This window comes from Filicampus tigris, chromosome 11 (genome assembly GCF_054856515.1).
Source record: "Filicampus tigris isolate MCC_2025a chromosome 11, RoL_Ftig_1.0, whole genome shotgun sequence".
In the NCBI taxonomy this organism is placed as follows: domain Eukaryota; kingdom Metazoa; phylum Chordata; class Actinopteri; order Syngnathiformes; family Syngnathidae; genus Filicampus; species Filicampus tigris.
In genome coordinates, this window is record NC_141227.1 from 7,886,677 (window position 1) to 7,914,103 (window position 27,427).

General features: G+C 40.1%; 2 protein-coding genes and 1 long non-coding RNA gene across 5 annotated transcripts in view; 2 read left to right on the forward strand and 1 right to left on the reverse strand.

The window, feature by feature from the left end:
- Positions 1-7,546, forward strand: part of rmdn2 (regulator of microtubule dynamics 2) — a 28,976-nt gene extending 21,430 nt beyond the window's left edge. For both annotated transcript variants that reach the window (XM_086045858.1, XM_086045859.1), the window contains 4 exons: positions 1,746-1,844; positions 2,727-2,780; positions 4,538-4,618; positions 4,776-7,546. In XM_086045858.1, coding sequence (XP_085901984.1) covers positions 1,746-1,844; positions 2,727-2,780; positions 4,538-4,618; positions 4,776-4,856 — 315 coding nt within the window. In that variant the 3' untranslated portion in view covers positions 4,857-7,546. The remainder of the gene's footprint in view (positions 1-1,745; positions 1,845-2,726; positions 2,781-4,537; positions 4,619-4,775) is intronic.
- A 4,118-nt stretch (positions 7,547-11,664) lies between these two features.
- On the reverse strand, positions 11,665-21,653 carry cyp1b1 (cytochrome P450, family 1, subfamily B, polypeptide 1). The gene is made up of 3 exons (XM_086044711.1): positions 21,514-21,653; positions 18,119-19,120; positions 11,665-14,374 (listed from the first exon to the last, which is right to left on the reverse strand). The coding sequence occupies exons 1-3, from the start codon at positions 21,576-21,578 to the stop codon at positions 13,771-13,773; spliced, it is 1,671 nt and encodes a 556-aa protein (XP_085900837.1). The 5' UTR covers positions 21,579-21,653; the 3' UTR covers positions 11,665-13,770.
- LOC147139593 (uncharacterized) lies at positions 18,614-25,827 on the forward strand. 2 transcript variants are annotated; one of them, XR_015088601.1, is made up of 4 exons: positions 18,614-19,490; positions 21,801-21,887; positions 24,770-24,883; positions 24,986-25,827. It is a non-coding gene; the product is annotated as an uncharacterized LOC147139593 (long non-coding RNA). The 2 variants fall into 2 exon arrangements; XR_015088602.1 differs by lacking the exon at positions 18,614-19,490 and adding an exon at positions 21,245-21,498.
- The last annotated feature ends 1,600 nt before the right edge of the window (positions 25,828-27,427 follow it).

The following is a 27,427-nucleotide window of genomic DNA, read 5'->3' on the forward strand; positions in this document are numbered from 1 at the left end:
TGACACGTTATTTTTACATCATCGATTGAAACAGTAAATAATAAATTCTGCCTGTGTGAAAGTCACATGGCTAAGTTCTTTAATTATTTTGGAATTATGTTTCTGTCTGCTACAGGGGCTGAGATATGAATCATTTTGTAAGTGTTGAATTTCTGGGACAACTTCAGCTTTTCAAGGGTAATTCCAAAGGCAACCTTAGGTTATGGGGAGCTGTTGAGACAGGCGCTTTAGTCCTTAATGGGTTAAACTGATGTAACATCACACATGGGCAAATGAGTGTGCAAACTAACACTTTACTCAATCCGTCCAAAGTATAGCAGAAAAGTTTCACGACTGCTATCCCAAAAGACAGACTAGTCATCCAAGCCACAAGTTTTCCCCTTCGAAATACAGTACCATCATGGAGCCTTAGCACAGATTGTCATGCTCTTCTGGAAGGATTTTTCCTGAATCCTCCACAACTCCATTGTCATGTCCATCTTCTTGTCAGGTCCATTTATGATACCCTTGAACTTGGGAAATAGAAAAAAAAACATAGAGAGCAAGGTTGAGTGAGTAGGAAAGTGACTCCAACACTCGATGTTCTACTCGGCCAGGAACTGTCAGATGCTCGTGGCCACTTCAGAAGGCGCATTGTCATGGTGAAATAGCCACGAGTTGTCTTGCCACAACTGTTGTTCTGGCTATGCACTAATGAAAGCGAACACCGCATGATTTCTTCATCGACATTATGGTTGATCGTTTGCCAGCTGTGGTAAGAACTCGCATTGGACAATGCCCCTCATACTTTAAAGTGCGATCGATGTGACTTGGACTTTGGACTTCCACTGTCTTGCTTTCTTAGTCCTTGGCGATGTCAGACTCTTCTGCTAAAGGCTCTGGCATTTGACCTTCAGGTTATACTTGAAATCCTGTGATTCATCACCGGTGCTTGTCCCCAGGAAGTCTGGTCTCATTGGACTCTTCATCAATTAGCCTCATTGGTTGTTGACCCTTACATAGGATGCGTATATAAAAGCAATATTAAATAGTTAGTGTTTGAAATAATCTTTTGTGACACAAGTCCTGGAACCTTTCTGGCATACCTCGTGTACTGTTAAACTTCCCTTTTGCTGTTCACACATAAATTGTATTGGCAAAGTAGACAACACTGGCTGTGGTGAAAGCAACCTTTCATTTTCACTTTGACAGTTGACAAGATGCATTTAATGACCACCAACAAAATGAAAAAATACACAGCATCAAACCGAACAACACCAGCAAGATTTGACAAAATGGCTCCAAAGTTATACTTTAATTGGTTAGCCTGAACTAAAATAGGCAAGTAGGCAAGTTTTTCAGCTCAGAACAGACAATAGGTTTCCAATATAAATAAGTGTGCTTGCGAATTCACAAATGCTGAACCATAAACATGCATTGGTTTACTGTAATTGTTACACTGAATCAGTTTCCTACAAAATGCACACATTGCGGTTCTGTTATCCACCATCTGTCGTATATGGCATTTGCATTCCCCCTTAGATTAACTGCAAAGCATAAACTAAAAATATCATATTGCTGTGTAACCTTTCGCTGTTAGAAGTTTAATTAAGAGAGAGTGTTACTTTATGGGCTTTTGTAGAGTTGGATACTGTAACAGCAGGAAATGAGGACTCTAAGCAATCAACTAGAACATTTGACTGGTGCTATACATTTATGATAGCTATCATTTAGAATTTTACTAACGTCGGGTGTCCCTTTTGCAGGTCGCCCAGTTGTCTTGGCTTGAGAGGAAAGTTGCTGCTGCATTATTTGGAGAACCTCCCAGTGCCACAGTTGAAGACGCACTGAAGAATTTTCTGAAGGTTATGTTTTTCTTCATTAATACCAATTAGCGGAGCTGGGCATTTTACAAAAAATTGAGCGTCCACTATCCGTCGCCCGTCGTTTGTCTTTTTTTCATGGGGAAAAAATTAGTACCCGTCTATAGGCCGGCCCACCTCTAATTTTAAATGGCCATCCCTCAGCGAGTCCGACTAAACTTTCACTTCATTTGTCTAGAATTTCAAGTAAAATATGGTCTAAATTTGGAAAAAGAACCCCAACAAAAGCAATGGAAATGCTCCAGAATTGTTTTGACGACAGACCCTTGTCAAAAACGCACAACTGGATCACCATGTCTCCCTTCCAGAAGCCTTTTCTCCTGCCATACAGCGAACCTCCGTGGATCCAATTTCAACATCCTCAATACTTGGAGAGCCCGCTGGGAGGAGACTACCCCATGCCCTCAATTCAGTCAGTCGCATGATGGTACCCCCAGCCGCATGGCTACCCCAAGAGCACGGGTCACCCTGAACTGTTTAAGTACAGATGTCAGCCTGAGAGAAGACTCACTGTTAACGGAGACATGTTCTTGTGTCAAGTTCCTCCCAAATCTCTCCTGTGCCAAATTTTCAGAGGCCAAACCCTTGGTGTTTAGAGAGGCTTAGTGTGTGTTCTCACATTTTGATTGTTTATATAGTAGAGACATGAATTTTGCTTCTGGCTAATATAACTGTGCGTGCCTCTTCCTTGCGTCTTGTGTATCTTTACCCATCAATTTCTTGCTCCCTGTTATAACATGTAGCCCATGACATAGAAGCAAAGCTGCCAAAAAGACTTTTGTGTTGAGAGAGCAACAGCAAAGACATCCAGAAATCAACATATTTCTCTCTGAAAGCTAACATTGACATTTTTCTCTGTTGTAGGTTGAAGATATCCATCCAAGATATTCCAAACTCAACTATATATTTCTTGCTAAGGTCTGTGAACTTATGGACTCCTTTTGAAACTATTTTTAATGCTTAAAACAGCTCTGCATGTTACCTATGTGTTTTGACTATTTTGACCTCAAGTATGGCTGAACAGAGCCTAAACTTTTAGAGGTTGTTATTTGACATTCTGTCTTAAAGTTGGTTTGTTATGTCTGTTTGTCCGGTTGTTAGTTAACCAGGCTACTTCCTGGTAGATGGAAATGGATGAAAATTGTTACAGATTAATGAAGAAAACGTTCCATGGAACATCATGACTCAGACCATCCCCAGACCTCAGACTTGACGGGAACACATGAAATACATGGGGGGGACCCAATTATTAATACCCTGCAAATAGTACTTACTTTGCTTCATGTATTTGAAGCTACCGCACTTTATTTGCGCAGTACTGTCGCTCCCGTCAATAGCCTTGAATGGCGCCCTTTGCAACAATCGCTGGCGAGTATTATCATAGGCAAGATTTACAGTACATATACATCCCTCTATTCGTCCCTAACCGGGTCAAGCACAGACTTACGTGTTGTGTTGGGTTCTTCTAAAAAGCAAGACCACTTTTCTCTTCTGCGATACCACGGAGCCGCCTTGATTAACTGCCTGCACAACACTTTTCATGTGGGTTCCCTGCAGTAACATTGCACAGGCATAGTCTGCCTTCTAATGGTTCAACACGTGTAATACCATGGATTACGCCACAAGACTTTTCACTCACAGATGACTGACAGAAACACGCCCTGCCTGTCTTGTGTGTGTAATATGGGATATGGTATGTATTGGCCATAGAAAAGAGGTGGATAGCAATTTTGTTTTGTAAACCAACTGTTAAAATTAGTACGTATACCTTATCCCTTTGCATGCTAAGTATGTCCTTGTGCGGGCCATCTTTGGATCGTAAAAATGCCCGCCAGCACTCATGTAACCTTAAATGACCCGGAAGTGGAAGTCTTTCATTTCCTTCTGAATCTATTTTATTTTGAAATAACACAATCAAAACTGAAAACTTATTGCGTTATGACTCAAAAGTTTGGCAATGAAATGCAATACTATTGCGTTATAAAGCAATCTTAAACATTCTCGTCATGTCCCCTGGCGGGCTGTGGTCTAGTGACCGACGTAGTGGGGCTGGCAGCTAAACGCTATCTTGGTTAAACAGTTGTAAACAATTCAATCCACTCACAATACTCCCAGCCAGTAAGTGGGTGTGCATAGGAAATTAGACGATATTGATCTGTAAAAAAATGTTTATGAGTGTGTAAGCACGGGAGCGCTTTAAAAAGACGAGGACGGATCGGATCGGAGGACGATTAATTTTTATGAATAACGACGGAGGTACGAGGACAAAAAAGGACCCAGGTACTCAAAAATAGGTACTATGATGTAATTTCTTTTTAATTGAAAATGCCTCATTCTGCACAAAGTGAATAATTTCTTATGAGGTGTTCCAAATATTTTGCGTACCTTATTTAGTGACATCAAAGGGACAAAATATTGGAAACAGCATTCAGTATGCACCAAAACAACAGCCACTTTCATAAACATAAATTGATATGTCTGACAGTGTCAATCAAAACTGAGCTAGATAAGAATATCTTTGTGTAGGCAGAATTATGAATGCAGGTCTTGCATTTAAATCTCATTGGAGTACAGTGCAGTTGTACCTCATGTTTGTATCGCCAGTGTATTTTTTGATATCCTATTTGAGGATTTAGGTCTCTATAAAGGTTTCTCTTTGTCATTCTCTGTGACAGTGCTACAGAGACATTGGGTACAGGAAGAAGGCAAGGGAGATGTGTGAAGCTGCTGCGTCAATGCAGTCTGTTTCAAAAGAGGTAAGAGACATCACATGACCCCCAGATCTACTTGCCAATGTGCTGTTCACATGCTCTGGAAAAAGGGCATTGGAGTGTTTTGATGTGAAGTGATGTTGAAATCATTAAGTTACTATGTTTGTCTTGATTGCATTAACGTAAAGGGTCTGTTAATTAGGATGAAGATGCACAGAAAGAGCTTGACCTCCTCTGCCCGGAACTTGGAGTGGTAGACCCTGAAGATGATTTGGACCTGTAGCCTCTGCTGCTATACGCAACGTGTGTGTGTGCAGTGAGTACACTGAGACCATAAGAGTTCTCTCAGTGAGAGGCAAGTTGTTGAGTTCCATCATCACTCTGGGCCAATTGGCTGATTGAGTCAAAGTTGACTTGAAGATGAACATGAAATCTGCAGGAATATAGTCAGTTTATTGTTATGGTTGGTGTGGCTGGATCCAGGTGGGCTGCCCATTGTCATCACTGTAACTGAGACTGACTGCTTCAGATTTTGTGTCAGTAATACAAAGTTTCAATGGGAAAGCAAGCCTTGTTGTTGAACTTGTTGCTACTACCTGTTCTGTCCTGTTTGTGGGCAACATCAACAAAAAAGCATCTGAGCATACCAAACAGTCAGTGACCACTTGTTGTCCTGTTCTTGCTGATAACGTGGCTCTATTTTCCTGCACCCAGCTCATTGCACCTACTTGGCATAAATTGCAACGATCACACGCAGTTGTTTTATGAACAGTCATGAGAACTATTGATTGACGTTGTTGACTCTGGCATCTGTTCAGAGTTAAATGGATGACATTTATCATTGGCTTTCTTTCCAGTGGCACACCTCCGGTGTCAGTGTTGACATGTAGTACCTCTCTCTAATACATGTCCACAGTACGGCATATGGCCATATTTTACCAAAAATGATACCTGAAGCACAGTCACTTGCAAAATATACAAGTCCCCATCCTTAAGTACAATAAAAGCACAAGTGAAATAGAAATAGAGAAATGCTTAATTTTTTGCAGCCTGGCTGCTATGTCATGTCTTAGAAGAGAGAAGAAGAGAAAAACAAGCAGACAAAAAAAACTACATTCAGCCTAATGGTATGTTGTATTTTTAAATTATTTATTTTTTTATTTATTTCTGTCAGTCCATCAAACTATGTCCTAACAGGAAAAAGAGGTCCGTAGTGCAAAAAAAAAATTCTCAATGTCATTGATTAGTCAACTTCAATTCGACTTTTATCCCATTATAATCTAGGACAGAAAATCGTTCAACCCCTAGAACCGCATTGTAAGACTTTTTATATCCACTGTATATATCAGCAAAGACGCGAATCAATCCTTAAATTGATATAATTAGGTTTGAATTAGTCATGGGCTGATATTAGATGTGGACGGTATGATAACCATGAACAAAAATATCATGGTATCACACTATGAAAATTATAGCCTTAAAATTACCTTTTTATGAAATATTTAGGTAAATAAAATTATGATTAAAATTTTAAAGGAAATGTAAATTTGCTACAGAAGAAACATGTACCATATTAAGTTTAAATAATCAACATTCTTCTGTTTTAATTCTTCACCACAGTGTCCCATTTAGTACAGTTTACTAATGTTGTCCTTGGTGCAAGATATATATATATATAAGGACAATGCACAAACTATAAAGCAAAGAGGCATCCGCGTTTGCATTGTTTCGTAGTCTTGCTCCCTCCCTCCTCCCCGTGCGTAACAGCTCTCTGCTGACCGAGAAGGAGAAAAAAAACGTAATTATTGGCAATTAACTTCAAAGAGGCGGCTCGTTCAATCACCTTTGCAAGGAGCCAGTTATATTGTGCCCTGCTTAGCCATCCCCCTCAAAAAAGAAAAGAAGAGCTCATTACCGGTGACAGCCAGTGTTAGCGGCTCATGAAACCGTGACTTTTTAAAACCACAGCCACCCGTCAAACCGGTAATTGGTCCATGCCCAGCTGTATTGCTCTAATATTGTAGTTTGGATATAGAGACTGATCTTATTCACTTACTTGCAGATTTATTGTTAAATTCAGAGATAGGCCCATCAGTAATTTTGCCGGTCCGTCATTCGTCATTCGCCAGTGGCCCGGCCACCCATCAGCCGTCATCGTCAGTCCGTCATTATTTCAAACCGATCCAAAACTGTCATCGTCAGTCCATCGCTCCGTCATCGTTACTTTAACCGCTCTTTCGTCAGTTAGTGACGGTGACGAACAAAGACCCGCTTCCATCTGCGCTTAGTCTGTCAGTTTCCCCATCGTTCGCCAGCAAACCGCGAGTCCGTCAGTGACGGATTGATGGGCTGCCTACTTTTGTTTAAAATACAACAACTCAAGTTAAATCCTCTGTTTTGTTGTTTATGTATTAATTTAATCCAGACATACACAATAATTCCCAACGTGTTGTGAAATGTGACCTGTGCAGTTAAATAGACCCATTTAGGAGCAGGTTGTGTCATACAGTACTTGTTTCTGTACTATTAAAATTGGATTTGTGACTCATAAAATACTGAATGTAATTTTTGGTGAATAATAAAGTTAAATTATGAGGGTTGGGGGTTTGATTTTACAATTGTTTTATCCATTCCTAATTGCTTTAACAACTGTACTCTAAATGTAGACCTGATGCAGGTCAGACATGTATTTAGTTCATTCTTCATGTTTGTTTCATGTATTTAAAATCATTTTAAATCTGCTTTTGGGAAAAAAAAAATATTGTTGCTTTGCACAAGTACAGGTATACTGGCAAGGTTATGTTGCATGTATGCATGTGATTTTGTATTAAACACCAAAGCAATTCTGATATTTGTTAAGGTTATAAGGATGCAGATATGCTGCATGGAGGCTTATACTGCACCCCCCATCGTCTTTTGTGAACTGAATCATTGACAGTGCTCAAATCTGTAATTAAATCTGAAAAAAACAAATGACAGTATTTCAGTCCTTTTGTGTGCTTCTGTTGGGCCTTGTTTAAATATGTAATGATTTTTAGTATAAACCTTTTAAGACATGTCATTTTTGTGCCAGGTGAACAGTGACATTTTTTTTCCACATCTAATTGAACCAAATAGTCCGCAGGTTCAGTCATGTTTCAGCGTTTTTGTTCATGCTTGAACTACATTTACCTCCCAAATGAATTTAAATTACATCTAGGATACTGTTATGAAAACGTCTTCCTCTTCCTCCTGCGCACGTCAATGCATGAAGAGGGCTGCAGAATTCTAAGAAATGTGTTCTCAGACAGCTTTGAGTACAGTCAGTCTGCGGGTGTGATTGCTTGCCTCTAATCTTGATTTCGGGACATGCAGGCCTTGAGGAATGAACCATCGGTTGCATAAGAGTGTGCCATATTTTACCAGTGTTCTGTCTCCTCAAGCTCACATTCCTGAGGGAGGATGAGCTGATTGATACTTTTAATTATTTGAAATCGCCTCCAATTTCATGTTCGCTTTGTTTTGAGTATCCTCTTATATGACATGATTGCACTATAGTCTCTTTTATCCACCCAACAACATATTTGTGGAACTCCCTGTTTCTTTTCCTTCTTATGTCTCAGCCAATTAACTGGCACACTTTCAATGAGGATACGTCTCAAGCAAGTACTTGTCGACTGTGGAAATGTAAACATCCTCAAAGTGAAGACATGATCACAATGGCAAATGATGTGTTTGGAGAGTTGGTAGTTTTATTTTGAAAAACATTGATGACGACCATAGAATCAGAAATCAGACGTATTGCAAGGAAGGAAAGCGAAACACACAGCTGCATCCCAGCTCCTTAATACTAAGTCCACAATAAAAATGTGTGACTCACGTTATAAGCACAAGCAGTACCACTGCATGTTCCTCAGAGGATTTTTTTATTTTACTGATTCTAATCCCTCAAGGGAGAATTCAGTTTACTTTACACTCTGCTGTGTAGTTGGTGTAATATAATTAAAATAACAAATCACACATGCACACAAGGACAGAGGTCAGAATGAAGCGGTTTGCTAACTCTTCACCTCTTCAGCTACACATTAAAAGACACAACTTGTATTTTTGGCGTTAAAAAGTAATTCAGTTGGAAATATGTCAAATATAATACAAAATATAAACTATTGACATGTATGGCAACAATGTTAGCACAAAAAACGCACGCAAGTTGTTTGCTCAAAAACAATTTGCTGAGTTGTTTAATAGGATCTTTCAAGGGGAAGTCAAAGTCAAAAGGTTTCTTTACATTACTATGTTCTATGCTGCCGCACTTATCTAAAGACGGCATTCTTATTAATATTGTGTTTGTGAAACATGAGTTAAGCAGTAAAATCCACCCATTTTTGTCCACCTCAGGGGGTGACCGTTTTGCTACTTGTTGTCCTCTGGAAATGACATCACAGTTGCTCAGGTAACAACTAATCATGACTTAGCTGCACAGAGATGGGCACCTTACCCTATTTTGCTGATCCGTCCGCGACGTGAGCACCCTTCCGTCAGCGGCCCGGCCGGAACCTTATTCATAAAAATAATCGCCATCTGACCCCGTCCGTCCTTGTCCTTTTAAAGGGCTTCCGTCCTTAAGGCCCTGATAGACCAAACGGACGTCGGAGGTCGTGAAGTGTCGTGGCGTCTTTAAGCGCCGTCTGATTGGTGTAGTGGCCACCGTCGTAGTGTCGTAACCCAACTGTTTACGTATGTTGAATCGGCGTCGCCAGTCATGACATTTGGTCACTCTGAAGCGTCTGTCACTGTTGGTGAATGTCGTTTTGATGGATCAGGGCCTTTACACTCCGTCAGTTCACCCCCCACCAGAGGGAAGACTATGCCTGTGAGTTTGCCTGTGAGGGCAGACTATGCCTGTGAGTCTGGTAAAGCAAAAGAGAACAGTGGTCTTTCTTTTTAAAAGAACCCAACACAACACGTCAGTTGGTACTTGACCCAGTTAGGGACAATTACAGGCAAGGACGAAAATCCACTTCCGTCGTTTTGAAAAAACTTCTCGTCCTCCGCCCCCAAAATCGGCATCCTTCCAGACCAGACAGACGGACCGTTCCGTCCCTGGGACGGAATGCCCACCTCTGCAACTTCAGAAAAAAGAAAGGTGAGCCGTGATTGGTTGTTATCTGAGCCCCTGAGCAGTGATGTCATTTTCAGTCGACAGAAAGTGGCAAAATGGACTAAGATGGCGAAAAACGGGTGGATTTTGCTGCTCAACTCATATTCCACAAAGGCTATATTAATCAGATGCCGTGTTTTGACTAATGGAAGCACATAGTCAAGAAAATTTCTGGGTTGACATCCCCTAAAAGTTGGGGGACAAATACAAGGGACAATTAGATTTGTAAACTCTTATTTCTTTGTTGAAAATGCAGGAAAGCCAATTTTGACTTGATTTTTATTTTGAAATATAAAACTGCTGTCTTCAAATTTTGAGTTCACTCATCTTATGTATTTATGTATTCATTAGTAATAGTGTGTGTGGTGGGGAGGTCTACTCGGCAAAGGACGCATCCATAGTAGTCATAAATCAGTCTAGCATCTCTCCATCAACCTGTTGCCATTGTATTTATTTATTTATTGTCAGTAGCGTGACTCAAACCATGACCCTAGTGTTCCAGTGTCCAAGTCCTCTCAGATGAGCTTGACCTCCACAAAGTGAAGGTTAATAACATGTTGCCTTTATAAATTTAAGATTGTCACTACATTAACAGTTTAAGGTTCTACAAACCCAATTCCAATGAAGTTGGGACATTGTGTTGAACTAAATAAAACAGAATACAATGATTTGCAAATCATGTTCAACCTATATTTAATTGAGTACACTACAAAGACAAGATATGTAATATTTGAACTGATAAACTTTGTTTTTAGCAAATAATCATTTACTTTGAGGAAAGGGTATAAAAGGAGCTTCCCTGAATTGCAGAGCTACGCATCCTGTCTATTTGACGGACCGGTCCGTCTATGACGGACGCCCGTTTTGCTGCCGGTCCACGAATGACGGGTAAAATTTGGACTAAGCATAGTCTGAAGCACATGTATTGAATCTGTCTGAAATGATCCAAAATTAAACTCAAATCTGACTATGTTTGACAATGCTAGCTGTTCTGAACTCTTACACATGGCCTAACCCGCAAAGCAACACATTCCAATCAAAATGGCAAGTTTTGCTGCAGTGTTTTTTGTGATTTTGTAAAGAAACGTACTGGTTTTGAATGATAACAGGCAGGGTTGCATTTATGTGTGTCGTGTTTTGCTCCATTGGTGCAAATGAGCAATCAAACTCCTCTTTCAATTCTACTTGTTTAAGCTACATCTAGAACGTTCATTCAGATTTACTAAAGCACAGTCCTGTTGAAATTACACAACTGCAGGAGCTTGCTGTGAATCAGTTGTCTCCTCCAAAAAAAACCTCCAGATTAAATGTGGAGGTTCTTGTTAATCTTGTTAAAGCAGTCTTGACAGTACAAAGCTTTAATGACATCCTGCACTTCTTTGTGCAATATTTAATCTTTTCTCAGCAGGCTTATGCACGTCTGACACAGTTTAGAAAGCTACTGTATCTTTATGAGGGACTTTGCATTTTTTGTGTGGAATTCTACAAAGTGTCCGGCCTTGCAGTCTTGATATTGACATCAATTTCACATCTTGCAACTCTGCAGATTTAAATTCTATACTTGCTGTGTTTCCACCCTGAACATTATGGTTTGCAACCTGTGACAATTGGGGCACCATGAAGTCGTCACCTTGAACGTACATGTGATAGAGGAAGCATGTTGACAACCTTATCTGTAATAATCTACTTTACCTTTATCGCACTTTTGTTATGCACTCTGTAGGTCTCTATGCTCCAGTTCAGGATGTTCTGGCAGAGTGAGATAGCAGCTGTGCAGGGAAAAGAATCCCCCAAACACTGAAGTTTTTTCCCTACCTGACCTGGCTGAATGATGGTGATGAAGGTGAGAAGGAGCAAATCTACATACAGTGATTTGTGGACCGCACTTGTTGTACACAGTGTTTAAAAGAAATATACAGTAACTGCATGCTGTACAAAGAGACTTAAGCAGTTCAGAGTTTAACACGTTTATTGTCCCAGTTGTCAGGTACGTGGAACTTTTACAACCATTTGTGATTTGTTGTGTTGTTCGCACTGGTGGAATGTAAAATTACACCGTCTGGTTTAATGACGTATGAGGTGCAGCATGTAAAAAGTTTCTCTGGTTGGACGATGGGTTCATCCTCTGCCATGTGTATAATCGCACTGTATGGATGGTTCAATGTCAGGATTAAAATATCTACAAGATTTGCGGTGAGGGTGTGTGGGTTATAAAAAAATAAAACAATTATTTCCAAGTAGTTTAATCAATCTCAGAAGACATACCAGTCATGAACATCATGAAGAACCCAGATTTTTTTTAAAATATCAGAATACTGTAATTAGTATCAAAAGTCTACACACCCATGTTCAAATGCCAGGTTTTGGTCATTTGATAAATGAGACCAAGACAAATAATTTCTCAACTCCTTCCACCATTAATGTGATTTTACAAATCAATTGAAAAACAATATTTTAGAGAGGGGGAGTCAGCTGCCATTTAAGGTGCCTCTGATTAACCCTAAATACAGTGCAAAGCTCATATAATATATCTATATGTGTGTATATATATATATCTATATATATATATATATATATATATATATCTATATATATATATATATATATATATATATATATATATATAGAGAGAGAGAGAGAGAGAGAGAGAGAGAGAGAGAGAGAGAGAGAGAGAGAGAGAGAGAGAGAGAGAGAGAGAGAGAGAGAGAGAGAGATTTATTTATCTATTTATTTATCCATCCATCCATCCATCCATCCATCCATCCATTATCTATACCGCTTCTCCTCACAAGGGTCGCGGGGGTGCTGGGGCCTATCCCAGCTGTCTTCGGGCAGTAGGTAGAGGACACCCTGAATTGGTTGCCAGCCAATCGCAGGGCACACAGAGACAAACAAACATCCACACTCACAATCACACCTAGGGGCAATTCAGAGTGTCCAATCAACCTACCAAGCATGTTTTTGGAATGTGGGAGGAAACCGGAGTACCCGGAGAAAACCCACGCAGGCACGGGGAGAAAATGCAAACTCCACACAGGGAAGCCGGAGCCGGGATCGAACCCACGACCTCTAAACTGTGAGGCGGACGTGCTAACCAGTCGACTACCGTGCCGCCTTATTTATTTATTTATTTATTTATTTATTTATTTATTGGGGGGAGGATGACAACTGCAATCTGCATCACCTTTTAGTGAACTTTATTAGTGCTTGTCATCTTATGTGATAGTGCTAGTGTTATGTACGGTAATTGTGTTAAGTGCTTGCACGGACATTGCTTTACACTTTGCTTGCGGAAGTTACTTGTGTTGACAATCTTTAGCATGTACATCTTTTATCAGTAAATAATATTGCATGTTACTGCTGTGAATTTGACTTGAAATCCCATATCATAGCTGTACCGCGAGCACTGGAGCACAAAAAAAAAAAAACACTCTCAAATGTTCCTTATTATTCCTCGATTGAATAATTAGGAACAAAAAAGTCTGTCATGACCTAATGTAGGTCTGTTAAATGGTGCATACATAATACAACAGTTCACGAGTGGCATGTACAATAGCTTTCACAATTTATTATTTGCATTATTTGGTATTACATCAGCCTTATTCCTTAGTAACTATTTTGCAGGTCAAGCCCATCTGAGCCAGTCTGTGAGCTTATTTGCCTGGTTGTGCACCGAGTCACCGTTTAAGAGAAATGCTGCATTAAATGCAGTTAGATGTTTGAATCCCAACAGCATGAGCCCACCATGATGTTCTCACATCACATCAGTAGTTCAGCCACTGTGTAGCGCCATCTGAAATCTGATAATCTGTTAATGATGCAGTCCTTTATTCGGATGAATGAAAAGGGTGACTTTTCATGCATGCCCTCTGGCTGTGAATACATGTCCAGAGTCATCTGTGTAAGACTGGCGCTACAATACATACATTCATGATAGGTTTGCCGTTTATGATCATGTCAACTTGACCACCATGTTTTGCTGAACTTGACATTTCAATAAATATGTTCAGTTCTTTTGCCTCTTTATTTGTCTAACTTTATTTGTTGTCATCCTTTTTTAAGAGTCTGAGGGATTTTCCTTGATTTCCTCATGGAAAACCTGGCTGGTCACCTCTTCGAGCAGCCTCATGTGATCCCGCAGAGACACAGCTATTACGTAAGAGTTTGGTTTGAGAGTCAGGCCGTAAGAATAGCCGAGGTCGGGTGGCCTGACCGGGTCTGTGTTTATGTGGCACTGGTGAGCCAGAAGAGCTGTGAAGAGAAAGATCTGAAACTTGGACAGCTCCTCGCCAATGCAGCGCCGCTTCCCCAAAGAGAAGATGAGCACAGAGTTGCACATGTCCTTGTTCAGATCACCACTGGGTTGCAGGAAACGCTGAGGCTCAAATTTCTCAGGCTGTGACCAGATAGCGGGATTGTGATTGGAGGACCACTGGTTTACAAAAATCACAGTGTTCTTTGGTATGGTCAACCCATTGATGGAGGTGTCTGTGGTGGTGTAGTGAGGGATGGTGAGCGGCACGAAGCTGGTGAAGCGCATCACCTCGTAGATGAAAGCCATGACATAAGGCAGCTCTGGCTGGTCCTCAATGGAGGGGAGGCGACTTCGGTCCACCACCTTGTCCACTTCCATTTGGAGACGCACCTGCATCTCCGGGAACCTTTATTCATTAGGAATCCAGCATGGAGAAACAATACAAAGTTATAAAGGCATTCAAAAGCTGATTTGCATTTAGTTCCCTCTCAAGCTGGCTGATGCCATGAACATTTTGAGGGAATTGCATCGCTCTCACTGTTTTCCTTCTTCGTATGACTACTGTCATAACACAATTTTTATTGTGCTTCCCTTTAGTGCCATTCATCAAAAGATTTTAATTCAGCCAAGTCAACAAAACTGTGGTGCTCATCTGGGACAAATAAGTTATTTAGTGCGTGTTTTCGCTGCGCTAAGTGTTTCAACATGTATCGGTGCAGGTCAAAGATGAGGTCCTGGACCTCAATGGCAAACATACAGTGCCCCCCAAAAGTATTGGAACGGCAAGGTCAAGGATAAATATCACACAAAATTTCAGCTTTTTATTTCATGGTATTAACATGTAAATGTGTTAAACAATTCAGGAGAGAGCACCTTTCGTTTGAAGCCACCCACTGTTATGAGCAAAAGTATTGGTTAAACAGTTGTAAACAATTCAATCCACTCACGATACTCACAGCCGGGAAGTGGGCGTGCACAGGAAATTAGCCAGCTAGTGATCTTTAAATAATGTTTATGAGTGTACGGAGGTGTTTTTTTTGGGGTGGTGGGGGACAAGAACCGACGGAAGTCAAGGATGAAAGCGCTTTAAAATGACGCTTTAAAAGGACAAGGTGTCAGAGGACAATCATTTTCATGAATGTGGACGGAGGACAGACCGGCAAAAAAGGGCCAAGTGCCCAGCTCTGCTAAAAAGGAGACTGAAGGGAGAGACCCCCAGAAACCAACAAGAGCGCTAGAGGCCGGGAAATGTGGTTCAGATGAAGAAAGGTGAAGCCAATGGGTCTCTGGCTTGATGCATTTATTACAAGTAAGGCGTAAGCCACCAAATGTTAAATGTTATACACCTTAAGTTCATTTGATAATGTCCGTTTGCCATTCCAATACTTTTTCTCACCTGAAAAGTGGGTTGCTTCAGACAAAAGGTGCTCTGTCGTGGTTTGTCTAACACATCTAGATACATTGAGATGAGTTGTAATGTTCATGGTCTCGGTTTTTGCAAAACACATTTTCCATGAAAAAAAATCGAGTTTTTTTGACTGGGCCGACTTATAGTAGAAGGAAGAAAAATAGCAAGTGAAATAGCGAAGTAAACCCGCAATAGATGAAGTTACGGTCACAAATGAAAACCCCGTAATAGAGTGAAGCCCTAATTACCAAATCGCAAAGTAGTGAAGAACATTGCCAAGATGGGAAGTAACAAAGTACAAACACATACTTTGAAATTTACTGAGTATTTATTTTTTACAATACTTTTTACTTTTATCCATTACATTTTAACACTAGTATCTGTACTTTTTACACGATACATTTTCAAAACAGGGTAGTTACTTTTGTTTCACATGATGCATGACGATTAAAAAATAAATTAGACCAATGTTGTGGCTCCGCCAATCATATGAAGGGTTACACTCGATCCCGAACATCCCAGCTTGTGATCTCAAGCTATGACAGCACCACAGAAGACGCTATGCTACTCGCTACAGAAGATTATTTAATTGGAAGGTGAGAAGAAGTAAAATGATTGATGACATTGGCCTTGCCTGCGGGAAATGTTTGCATTGGTCAACTCAAAGAATGATTTTTAAAGTCCACGAGCTTGCCGCCTACAAGAATTCCCCGTCCAAACTGAGAAGACTTATTGAGGTAAAGCTTCGTTAGCTTGGCCCTGGTTAATGACGTTAGTTTAGCATAGCATGCTGTATTAGCATGGCATACCATTTGGGTCCGTTTGATTGCTCTCCTTGAACTTTTGAAGTTTGAGAAGCATTGATATAGTCTAGCAATTCTATATTCAGTACACCTGCATTAAATCCAATCCAGTCAGTTTAATGACGACCTTTCAACCTTAACAGCCTTCAAATTATATGACATGAGGAGGAAACATCCGGTAAAAATACTTTTTACTTTTACTCACAAAGTACATTTCGGAGCCTGTATTTTTTACTTTTACTTGAGTAATTATTTGAATGAGTACTTTTACCATTACCAAAGTCATTTTTATCCAAGTAATTGTAATTTTACTCAAGTACAGAATGTGAGTACTTTTCCCATCTCTGGAACACTGTAGCATTATGAACTGTACAAAAAAACAAAAAAAATGGAACTCGCGATGGAGGGGGCCGTTTACTGTACACATACTTGCATGGTGTCTGGGGACTGCTATGATATGCTGTGCCCAATGTAATCTACAACATCTGCTGAATTGTGGCAACTGCATTTCTGATTTTATCTGTCACTTGTTTTTTTTTAATTATGTAATTGATATCGGCGCCATCGCTCGCCACTTATCAACCCAATCAGGAACATCAAATTTGTTTAGCTGCTTCAGGAGGAGTGAATGTATTTTTCTTAGTGGTATACTTATCACAGAGCCTCACGAATGTGGTCTAGGAAAAATATGAAGATGAAAATTTGTCAGAACTTTTTATATAAGCGCACGCATTCAGTGAGACCTGCCCTGCACTTCTCACAGCGTGTAGGGGGCAAATTTGAGTTACGTCTGTTTGTTTGTGTGATAAGATGTGTAGTGCTGTACAGTGGTACCTTGATTTACAAGTGGCCTGACTTTCCAATTTTTTGAGATACAAGCTGTTGCTCGATCAATTTAGTGCTTTAACTTAGGAGCAAACATTTGACTTATAAGTCAGATTCAAACACTCCGCCACCGTACTTCACAACATCCGGCCACCATCAGTTCATGTGCTTACTTCTCAGTGAGTCTGTTTTTTGTGCTTTGCATTTTCTGTTTTTTGCACGGGTGTTTTGCAAAAAAATAAAAAACACTGTTCTAACCATGAGTCCTAACAAAGTGATGGAACCCATTGAATGAAAAGCTTGAAATCATAGAAAAACATGAGCATGATGTGCATTTCCTCAACTTGGCAAAGAATAATGAGTTTAGCTATTCTAGGCAAAAGAGTGAACAAAATTAAGTTCAATAAAAGTGAAGTGGAAAAAAATGCATTTTAAAAAAATGGTTTATTTCTTCACACCTTTTTTTGTTATGATTGAAAAGTACAATACTGTAAAGTGGTATATTTCTCTGTTTGAAAAAATGTACCTAAAAAAGTCAATGTACTGTACACCGTAAAAACACACACACACACACACAAAACTTGTATTTTGGGAGGTGGCGGGGTGCTAAAATAGTTATTTAAGTTGGAACAACTTTAAAATATAAATTACTGTCATTTTATGGCAACAATGTTAGTTACCACAGCAAAGCATACAAGTTGTTTGCTCCAAAACAATTTGCTGAGTTGTTTTTACGTACATCTTTAAATTGGGCGACAATACAAGGGACGATTTGTTTGGTCAACATTTATTTATCTGTTAAAAATGTAGGAACGCCAATTTTGACCTTAGCAAAACATAAAATATTTTGTTGAATTGCCCACCTTCATATTTATTGACGTTTGTTGCCTTGAAATTTTGAGTTCACTCAACTTAACCTATTAATTCTTTTTTATTCATTTATTTATTTATTTATTTATTTATTCAATTTATTTGTTTATTTATTTTTTAGTGTAGTGCCTTGAAATATTTCAGAGACGTTTCTCTGAATTCTTTGGCAGTGGCAATTTCAGTAATGTACATATATTTGTGTTATTTAAAATGAGTGTACCCTACAGAAAGGAAACTGGCTTACTTGACGAGGATGAGAATAATCCACTGCAGCATTGTTGACAACGTGTCTTGACTTGCTCCAAATATATCTCCAACAGTGGCTGTCACATAGTCCTTGTCCATGTAGCCATTTTTCTCATAGATTTTGCCCAAGGCCTCAATCAAAGCATCAGTCACGTCCCTGATGGTGCTCGATTGAAAGGTTTTCCTGTGCGCTGTCACCTTTTCCCAAATAAAGACGCCGAACTCAAGGTTGAGCCTTTTGAAGTTGTCAAACAAAGTTTTGATGGGGTTGGGGAAATACTGAAGCCAGGGCATCGCGTCCACGATGCTCCCGGCGCCCACAGTCTCCGTGAACTGGCTGTTCCTGCCCACCACTTGTCTGAACTCCATGTCGTCGTACAAGTATCTCTTGCCGAAGCACACCGCGCTCATGATGTTGGCCGTGGACACCACCATGTCCTCCGTGGGCACGAAGAACTTGTGCAGTTCGCTCTTGCGCACGAAGAGCTGCAGGAGCTCTTTAAATTCGCAGAGGACGTGCCGCTCAAATAACTTCTTGGTCGTCTGGTTCCCCGTGGAGAACATCCTCACAGTGGAATGGGCTACCCTGCGGTGCACCTTCCACCAGTCTGATGTGGTGGCGAAGGCGAACCCGTCACCGTTGGAGATGTACTGGAACGAGGTGAAATCTGGTCTGCCGGCAAACTCCGAGCCCTGTCTGACCAACGCCTGCTTGATGGATTCCCCGTTCAGCACCACCACGCTCCGACAGCCCAGTTGAATTTGGAAGACGTTGCCGTATTTCTCTGCCATGCGCATGAAATACAGGTGCGGCGCTTTGCCCATTTGCGCCGCGTTGCCAATGATGGGCCAGGCGAACGGCCCCGGCACGCGCAGAACCGAGCGCTGCTGGAACCAGCGACACAATTGGTAGGACAGCAAGAGGGTGACACATGTCACTAACAAGCTCGTTAAAATCGATCCGCCGCTATCATCCATCCTGAGAGCCATCTTGACCACCCTGCAGGGGTAACGGCATCAATTTGAAAGTCGCGTTATGACATGCGATGTAGCAATTAAAAATCAATATACCTGGCTATGAAAAAAAAAGATTGATCTGACATATATATCTCTTCTGAACAGTATATATTTGTAGTACTTCATCCTGCTGTCAAATTTCAAAGTGCGCTGCCTGTTGCACTACCTGCTCTGCTTTTGCAACATCGCAGCTGTCGGCGTCTTTGCTCCGATTTGATAGAGTGGGCAGATTTTTTTTTCTTTTTTTTTTCAGGTGTCGCTAAAGAGGGTGTCACGCCACACTGCAAACATCACCTCCTCCGAGCAGCAGCCCTCCCACACTCCGTCCCTGCATGTTCTGACTATATAGACAGGTAACCGGAGTTGTCTGTCCCACTGCATAAGCTCGAACGGAACGCGAAGATGCAGAAGTCGTTTTGTTGTAAAAATGACAGACTACTATTGCTATTATAGTTGTTTTGATAATTTATATACTACTACTACTACTACTACTACTACTACTACTACTACTACTACTGCTACTGCTGCTACTACTACTACTACTACTACTACTTCTACCATTGATAATAATAACAATATTCAGACGTGTAAAATAGGAATAAATACAAATTAACACAATATGAAAAAGTGGTGTCATTTTGTAAGTCTGAACTTCTTCCCATTCACTCTTTTTGGGACATTAAAAAGGACTGTAATGCATCATATTATTCTTTATATATATATATACAATTATTTTTAATATAATTATTTCAGGTACAAAGTAAGTAACATCTTTTACTTTCGTTGTTAAGTCAAATACATAGAAACGTCTCAAAGGGCTTCAAAAGCAGTTATGTGTGTAATATGTACTGTAGGTGCTTATTCGAAATTATATGCAGGGACCCCATGGCCAAATCATTAGGTATACCTGCACAATTTTGACAAGCACCTGTGCAAGAGTTGTATTAAAAAGTAGCTTGTTCAAATGTATTTACATTGATTAATGAATTTAACAAATTCAACAAAATAACATTTATGTTTATTTTTGTGGTTGCAAAATATTACACACATTACCACAATTCTAAAATGCATTATTCAATTATCTAGTATCTAAGAGCTAAATTAAATAGTCTGGCTTTACAAAGATAAAAGTATTTTTTTAGTTATAGTTTAGTTTTAGTTTTAGTTTATTTTAGTTAACATAAAGAGGGTTGTGCCTAATATTTTGATTACCTCAATTAATTACATGAGAAAAATATGGCAGAGCATTACGGTTCAGCATTATAATTCTACACCACACCCAAGTACAATTTAAAAAATAAATATTTGTTAATTAATACCTCTCTGACTGTTTCATGAAACATTTTTATCTTTGTAAAGGCATTACATTGTGTAAGTGCTCAAAATGTTGTAGCTGGTCATTTCATTTAAAAGAATACTCTTATATTACTTTGATTTCATTTTAATAGCATGTCCCCATCATCCCTGTTATGATGCGCGGATGTCTTTCTTCTCTTTTTTTCATGCTGCACGAAAGAGCAATAAAATATTTAACTCTGATTTGGATGACGAGGCACACTTAAAGGGAATTTGGTGTGTGCTTTCTAACCAAGCCACCAGGAGGAGGTGATCCCACGTTGTGAAGCATTAGAAGCGAATTAACAATGAGTGCACAATACAAGAGGAGGCCCTGCATGCAGCCAGAACTGCCTCATGCTGGTGTCTGTCCTTTCTATCTTCTCTGTTGCAGGTTGCAGTCTTGCCACCTGTAATGTGACACAGCTTTGTAACGTGTGTCAGTGGAGTTGATGTTGCAAGTCGGTGTGTTGCAGACTAGTTGTGTTGATGTAAACGTCTGCTGCTCTGCTCGGGCCTTCTGGTCATTTCTGTTAGCCTAGTGGGATTTGGGGATCCGCTTCAGCACCGCGGACAGCATCTTATATCACACTGATGGCCAGTGAACCCCATCATCCCACCATTTTCTGTAGCGCTTCTCCTCACTGAGATCGAGCTGATCTAGCCGGAGCCTATAGCTGACTTTGAGAAAGAGGCAGACTACACCCCCAATTGCTCGGCCTTTAATGCCAGGGGCCACGGCCCATATTTTGGAAAGTGGGAGGAAGCTGGAGTACCGCAGAAAAAACACAAGCAAGCTCAGGGAATGCATGCAAAAACTACGCAGGATGGCTGAAGCCGAAATTCAAACTCAAACCTCAGAACTGGGAGGCACATGCGAATTTTAATTCCCTGTACAAACCCTTTAATTATTATTGTTACTAGCAGTGCAGTAAAATTACTCTTAGTAGTGTGTGCACACATTTTTAAATATGCCTAAAAATACTGCATGATGCCCACAACTAAGACCTTCTCGAAGATTTTGAGGTAAAGTGAACTTACCAAGTGTCCAGTTTTCTTCCCTTGAGGAGTGTCACACAAGTTGAGATGCTGGTGTGGTAGTGCATTTGTAGTTCGAAATCGGTCCAAGAGGGTGGAGACAAGCCAATGTGTGGATGAATCCAGCCTCTTTTACTTGCCGAACCTTGTTCATAAACCAAGCCACACAATGTCACCTCCTTAGGATATTTGTTTACAAACAGATGCTGTCTATTCTCATAAATTTGGTCTATTATAAATTATAATAACATGTCATTTAAGTTTACACTTTCCGCTCTTTCTTTCTCTAGGAATGTCACAAGATTTATTAGTTGTTCGAAGACCAAGGACGACTGAAATGATTTGAGCTAAAGTCAATAAGACGTGAGAAGCCACTGGTATGTGCTGACTATTAATTTTGAGTCTTTGTTAATTTAATTTGATTCATTCCATTGTTGTCTTTAATTCAAGGTTAAACTCTTGTAAATAGTGTGAAATATGGTTCAAGAAAACCAATGGAGGTGAGTAGATAAAGTATCTTCTTTGAACTTCTCTGGCTTTTTGAGTTCAGGCAGGCTCAAATCAGAACCAGACCTTCACTCAGCCCCCCCCCCCCCCCCCCCCCCCCCCCCACACACACACACACCCACACACACACACACACACACACGCACACAGGCAGATGAACTCCACCTGTTGTTTATGCAAAACTAGCTTTGACCACAGCTTCCAATTGAGTCTCCCTCAGTTGGTAACACCTCGTTGCACCTGTTATTTCCTGTTTTGTTTGAATTGTTTACACTGTCAGGATCACCTGCTTCTTGTCACTTTAGTCTGGCTCATCAATCCTACATGCTTTGCCCTCCTTGTCTCCAGACTCAAGCCTCTCAGTTCTCAGCCCTCCTGAGAGTCTTACTCTTGGCAATGTATTTTTACTTGATTGGTTCAAACACACACACACACACGCATATGAGACTATGCGTGTGCATGTGTGTGTGTTGTTGTGGAGGGAACTATATTAGTTATCCTGAACACCCCACACTCATGTGACGAGTAACTTTTGTTTATTAGAAGGGCTTTAAGTTAAAATACTATACACGCTAATGCCCATTTAATCCATCACAATCATCTCATATTCCACCTTAAATGTTCTTTTGACTCCCAGGCAAGTCTTACATGAAACATAAGGATGCGCAGAATATTTTCTTTTTCTATTTGTTAACTTTCCTCAATGTGGTATTCCTGTCAGAAACGTAATAGTCTTGTCATTTTGTAGTTCCGCTGTTAAAAATAAATAAATAAATATATTGATCTATTAACAAAGACATTTATATGCCTTTTCACAGTCCAGCCATTCAATCCCAGGGACCTATTTATATATATTTTTTAATTTTTTTCAAGCATTAGAGTAAAAGAGGGTCTGAAAATGTCTGGTACTAAATGTGTTTTTCCTTAAAGCTTTATTTAAAATGGTATGGATAATAAAGTGTTTTGATGTCCTTCAAAGCAACTCTTCTGAATGCGCATAAGCCTCCTTGAGCCCTCAAACCTCACATTTCTTAGTGTTTGGATGCTGAAACATTTGGCTAATCCACACATACAGTAGCTGCTGTGAGGTGACTGGCGGCATTGCGTGGACAGTCTACTCTGCCATTGGCCACCAAAGAAAGTTCCTCAGTGCTAATAAGCTCAGTCTTAACAGCAGTTCCTTTTGCTGCGTGACTGACAGTTCAATTGCTCATCGCGTGTGAGTGAGAATGGAGGTCAGGGAGGAGTTGGCAGGAAGGTGTGTACAGGTGATGATTTGCACCTGCAGCAAAGGTACAGTTACACTGTAACGTGTTTCTGGCCTGACCGGGCTGCGTCTTCCCCCTTCCTTTTTTTGCATTATTTCACACAGATGAACTGAGGAAAGTGAGTTTTCACAGCAAGTGAATGAATCCATCCATTACTTTGATTTATGTCGGGCCTTCAGTGGAAGTATACACATGACCTCAGAGCACTTACTCATCTTATCTCACTCTCCACATCTATGTTGTGAACCTGTAGGACTACAGGGGCCTCCTGTCGGAAGGATTTGGGAAACATGTAATGTAGTCACGCACATGTACTTCATCATCCATGTGTCAACAGTGACAACTTTACCAAACTCGGTTGTGTGCCTCTGGGGACAGCACATGAACAGGTTGTTATGACAAAGCTCGAGTGATGACAAATGGAACCATATTTCGAAATATATAGAACGTTTTCAATCTAAATAGAATGATAATGTTTGACAAAAATAAAAGCCACATTTTAAAAGGTTTCATTCTTTGTGTTTTTCACTCTGTAATCATTAGACTGCTCAAATTACTTGTTTGGTGACGAGATAAAAGTATTATTTCTAAAATGAACAGGATTGGCAAATAAATGTGTATTTTTATCAGAATAACCTTAATGGATCTATAGCATTTTGGGAAAACAACTCATTTATTGAATGTCTTCTTACACTTAATTAGTATTTTTCTCAAGTAATCTCATGTTTTACCAAAATAAAATGCCTTCATTCCTAACCCCTAACCCCTAACCTCCTACCTAAACCATATTCATTCTGAAACAGTGGAAAAATCTATTTTTTTGCAGGAAACTACATACGTTGTTTTGGCATAGTATAAATGTGGGAATGTCTGCCGTGTGTTATCGACCATACATAAATGATCCTAGGAAAGTGAACTTGAACTACATATACTACTGATGACAATCATTTCTGCTGCGTGACCTCAGGAAAGACAAAAAAAAAAACATTATTAATACTGGTCATCTTTAGGTTTTTCATCTTTACATCTTCAGCTTTTCGTTTTTTAATAAATATGCAAAATGTTCTACATTTCTGTTTTATTCTGTCAAGATGTTGTGCTGAGTGTACATGTATAAAAAATAAAATGAACTTTTTTGATTTTGGCAAATGGCAGCAATGACACAGAAAGTGAAACATTTCAAGGGGGTCTGAATATTTCCGTACCCACTGTATGTGTGTGTATTTCCCCATTCAATGTCCAAAAATGTAAACTTTTTGGGGGGAACAGTACACTGACAATTTGAACAAAATTAAATAAAATGTGCAATGAAGTCCAAAGAGTTTCAACAATAAAGCTACCTGGTGCCATTAAATGAGTAAAAGTTTGTGAATTAATAGTGTTTCCACCAATGTTTTGCACCAGTGTATTATACAACTTAAAGATTCATTCAATACAGAAAAAAATGTTCACATGACATTTTTGTGCTCTGTTTTTGTGTGCAGTGCCATCTTGGTCATGACTTGCTGTGATAAGATATGAATCACCCTGCCACAGTTTGGACCTCTGACCACCACCACCACCACAAGCATATAGCATTCTATAGGTTGAGTTTTCGGGTAAAGCACTTTGGTCCGACTGCGGGCACCTCATTACGCCAGAATGATGGTCCGACAACCTACACTCAGTCCCACACCACTGCACTATTTTGTTCTTTACAGAAAAAACTGCTGCCTCTCCAAGTTCTGTAGATGGGTGCTAATGAGAATCCTGATGACCTTGCAGATGAACTGAGCATTCAATGAGGTAGCTCTTTGGTCTTTTTTTGTTTTGTTTTTGTCTGGGCCAAGTGCTACTGAGGCCCTTGCCAAAGCGTAACCAGCAGCCCGTGAAGGCATCTCCCCTCCATTCTCACACTGAAAGGGCATTTTCCCCCTTGAATTCCGAATGGAAGTGCAGGCCAGACTTTTTTTTTTTTGTTTAACTGGAGGAAAACCTTTTCAATCCAGTTGAACTCTTGCTACTTCTTTGCAAAGAATGGGGGGCTTAATGCAAGTCTAGCCGCATGACTGCGCATTTCAAATCCATGCCAGCGAAAAAGGCTTTTTCTCGCATCCTCTCTGCTGCTGTCTGATAACTGTTGTCATTCATCATTGTTTTAATTAAAGGGCCCGCATGGAGAATAAGTAGTGTGTGACGACGATTTAATGAAGGATGAGGTGTTCTGCATTCATAGGTTATGTGAAAAATAAATGTTGATTTTATATTTTGTAATCAGGACATTGGATCAATGAAGACATTTTTTAACACTTGTGCAGTTTTACACTGAAGTGCATTCTGTCCTCAAATGCAACAGGTTTGTGCTCTGCATAGTAGCTTTTTATGAATCCACAGTTGTCAGAAACAAGGGTTGTGCATTTGGTACCCAGGCCATCAGTGGGGACTTAACCCAGTTCAGCCCACCTTTTAATATGTTGTACTATAATATGTAATATGTTGCACTGTAAACTACTAACTATCAATATACTAAAACAATTAAATAAAAAATAAAAATAAAAACATACATCATTTGGAGAAATTCAGTTTCAATATTTATCCAATAAAATGGCAACATACTCACCGGAAATGCTGATTATTAAATGTATTAATGTGTGCAGATTATGATTGTGTTTTGCTGGTCAAACTTGTTTTACTCTGTCCAACCGTTCAGAGAAAGAAATGCTGATGTCATTGAGGGCCAATGCTCTGGCCGTGTGAGGACGGATTTGAAATCTGATTGGTTAAAGAAACAGTCCCGTTGCTTATGTACTTTTATATTTTGGATAATGAAGGATTTGTCCAATATTAGCATCAGGCTGGTAATTACTGACTCTAGATGGATGACTGAATATTAACCATATGTTGATCAGCCGGTAATTGCATTACACATTTATGGTCATAATACACAATTAGCTAAATATCTTTACACATAAGCAGTTATAAAAATCAATAGAAAGAAGAAATAAAACAATCTGTGTCTTGTATAACACACACACCAACGGGCCTTCACATCACTGCACGCATACAACTTTGTCTAATATAATGGAATGTGGCTTTGAGAGATATCTGACGGAGCTAGAAGTCCTTATGACCAAGGATGTTTCCAGGCCAGATGACCTGGTCCTTGAAGTGATTAGTGATAGATGGAGAAGATCAGAACCAACGGTTTTGATTAGACTTATCTGACAGCACAAACACTATATATGTGAGGGTTGCGTCTTAGACAGCGCCCTTTTCTCACTTCGCCCCCGTGGGTGTGAGTGGTCGCGAGGTAAGAAAAGAAGCCCAGATCTGACTTTGTCTGATTCCTGTATTTCAGAGATTGAAAGAAATGGACGGGCAAATTCAATCAACTTGTGTGAGTCGTTTTACATTTGGATGCTTTCTTGAAAGATTAAACGAACACGCATTGGAAAATGGTTGTGGTTTGTGAACTAACAATTGACCTTACATCCCAAGTGACCTGATGAAATTTGTCCAACAGTAAGCACTATTGATTCTGAAGACCCTGGGCAGATTAGATGTACATGGCAACACAAAGGATGAACAGATTGGAAAATCTAACATCCACATCTACTGGAAGCAGTGCAGCCATAAGAAATGCTAAAAAATAAAGAAAATAGACTGCTGGGAATAAATCAATACAATTTCATGGGCCAAATATTCAAATTTAGGTAGTGAAGTTACAAAGAAGGCCTTATTGGCCATGACCGTTGGTCACTGGTTAGTGTTAATTGAACCCCACGTACAAAACCTTCTCCCGTAGCCATGCTTAAAGATACACAGCAGGAAAGGCAGCCATAGCTCCTTCCCATGACCAATGAAGTCTAATCTGATCTCAACTCTGCATGATGACAGTGTTGCTATTGTAACCCAAACCGGACCTGCCATTAAAAGTCACAGAAGCTTAGTGTTGATCTTCTCTGTGGTGTTTACCTCCTGCCCTCTGTGAGAGGTCAGAGGTGAGACAGCACTCCAAAGGAGACTGCCTCTCCGACGAAACCCCCTCCCATGCAGTGTCTTTGGGACTTTTACGAGAATGTAATGATGACAGACAGTCAAGCTAAATGGGCGGCAGCCTGCAGAGCTGGAAGTCACGCAAGGTGCTGTTTCTTGTCCGAGGC

Bases quoted from the DNA above. Each gene is read 5' to 3' on its own strand.
- cyp1b1 (XM_086044711.1), bottom strand. From the start codon at position 21,578: ATGCACTACCACACCAGCATCTCAACTTGTGTGACACTCCTCAAGGGA. The intron at 19,121-21,513 runs GTAAGTTCACTT...TTACCCCTGCAG, and splicing joins GGAAGAAAACTGGACACTTG to GGTGGTCAAGATGGCTCTCA. The intron at 14,375-18,118 runs GTAAGCCAGTTT...TAATGAATAAAG, and splicing joins ATTATTCTCATCCTCGTCAA to GTTCCCGGAGATGCAGGTGC.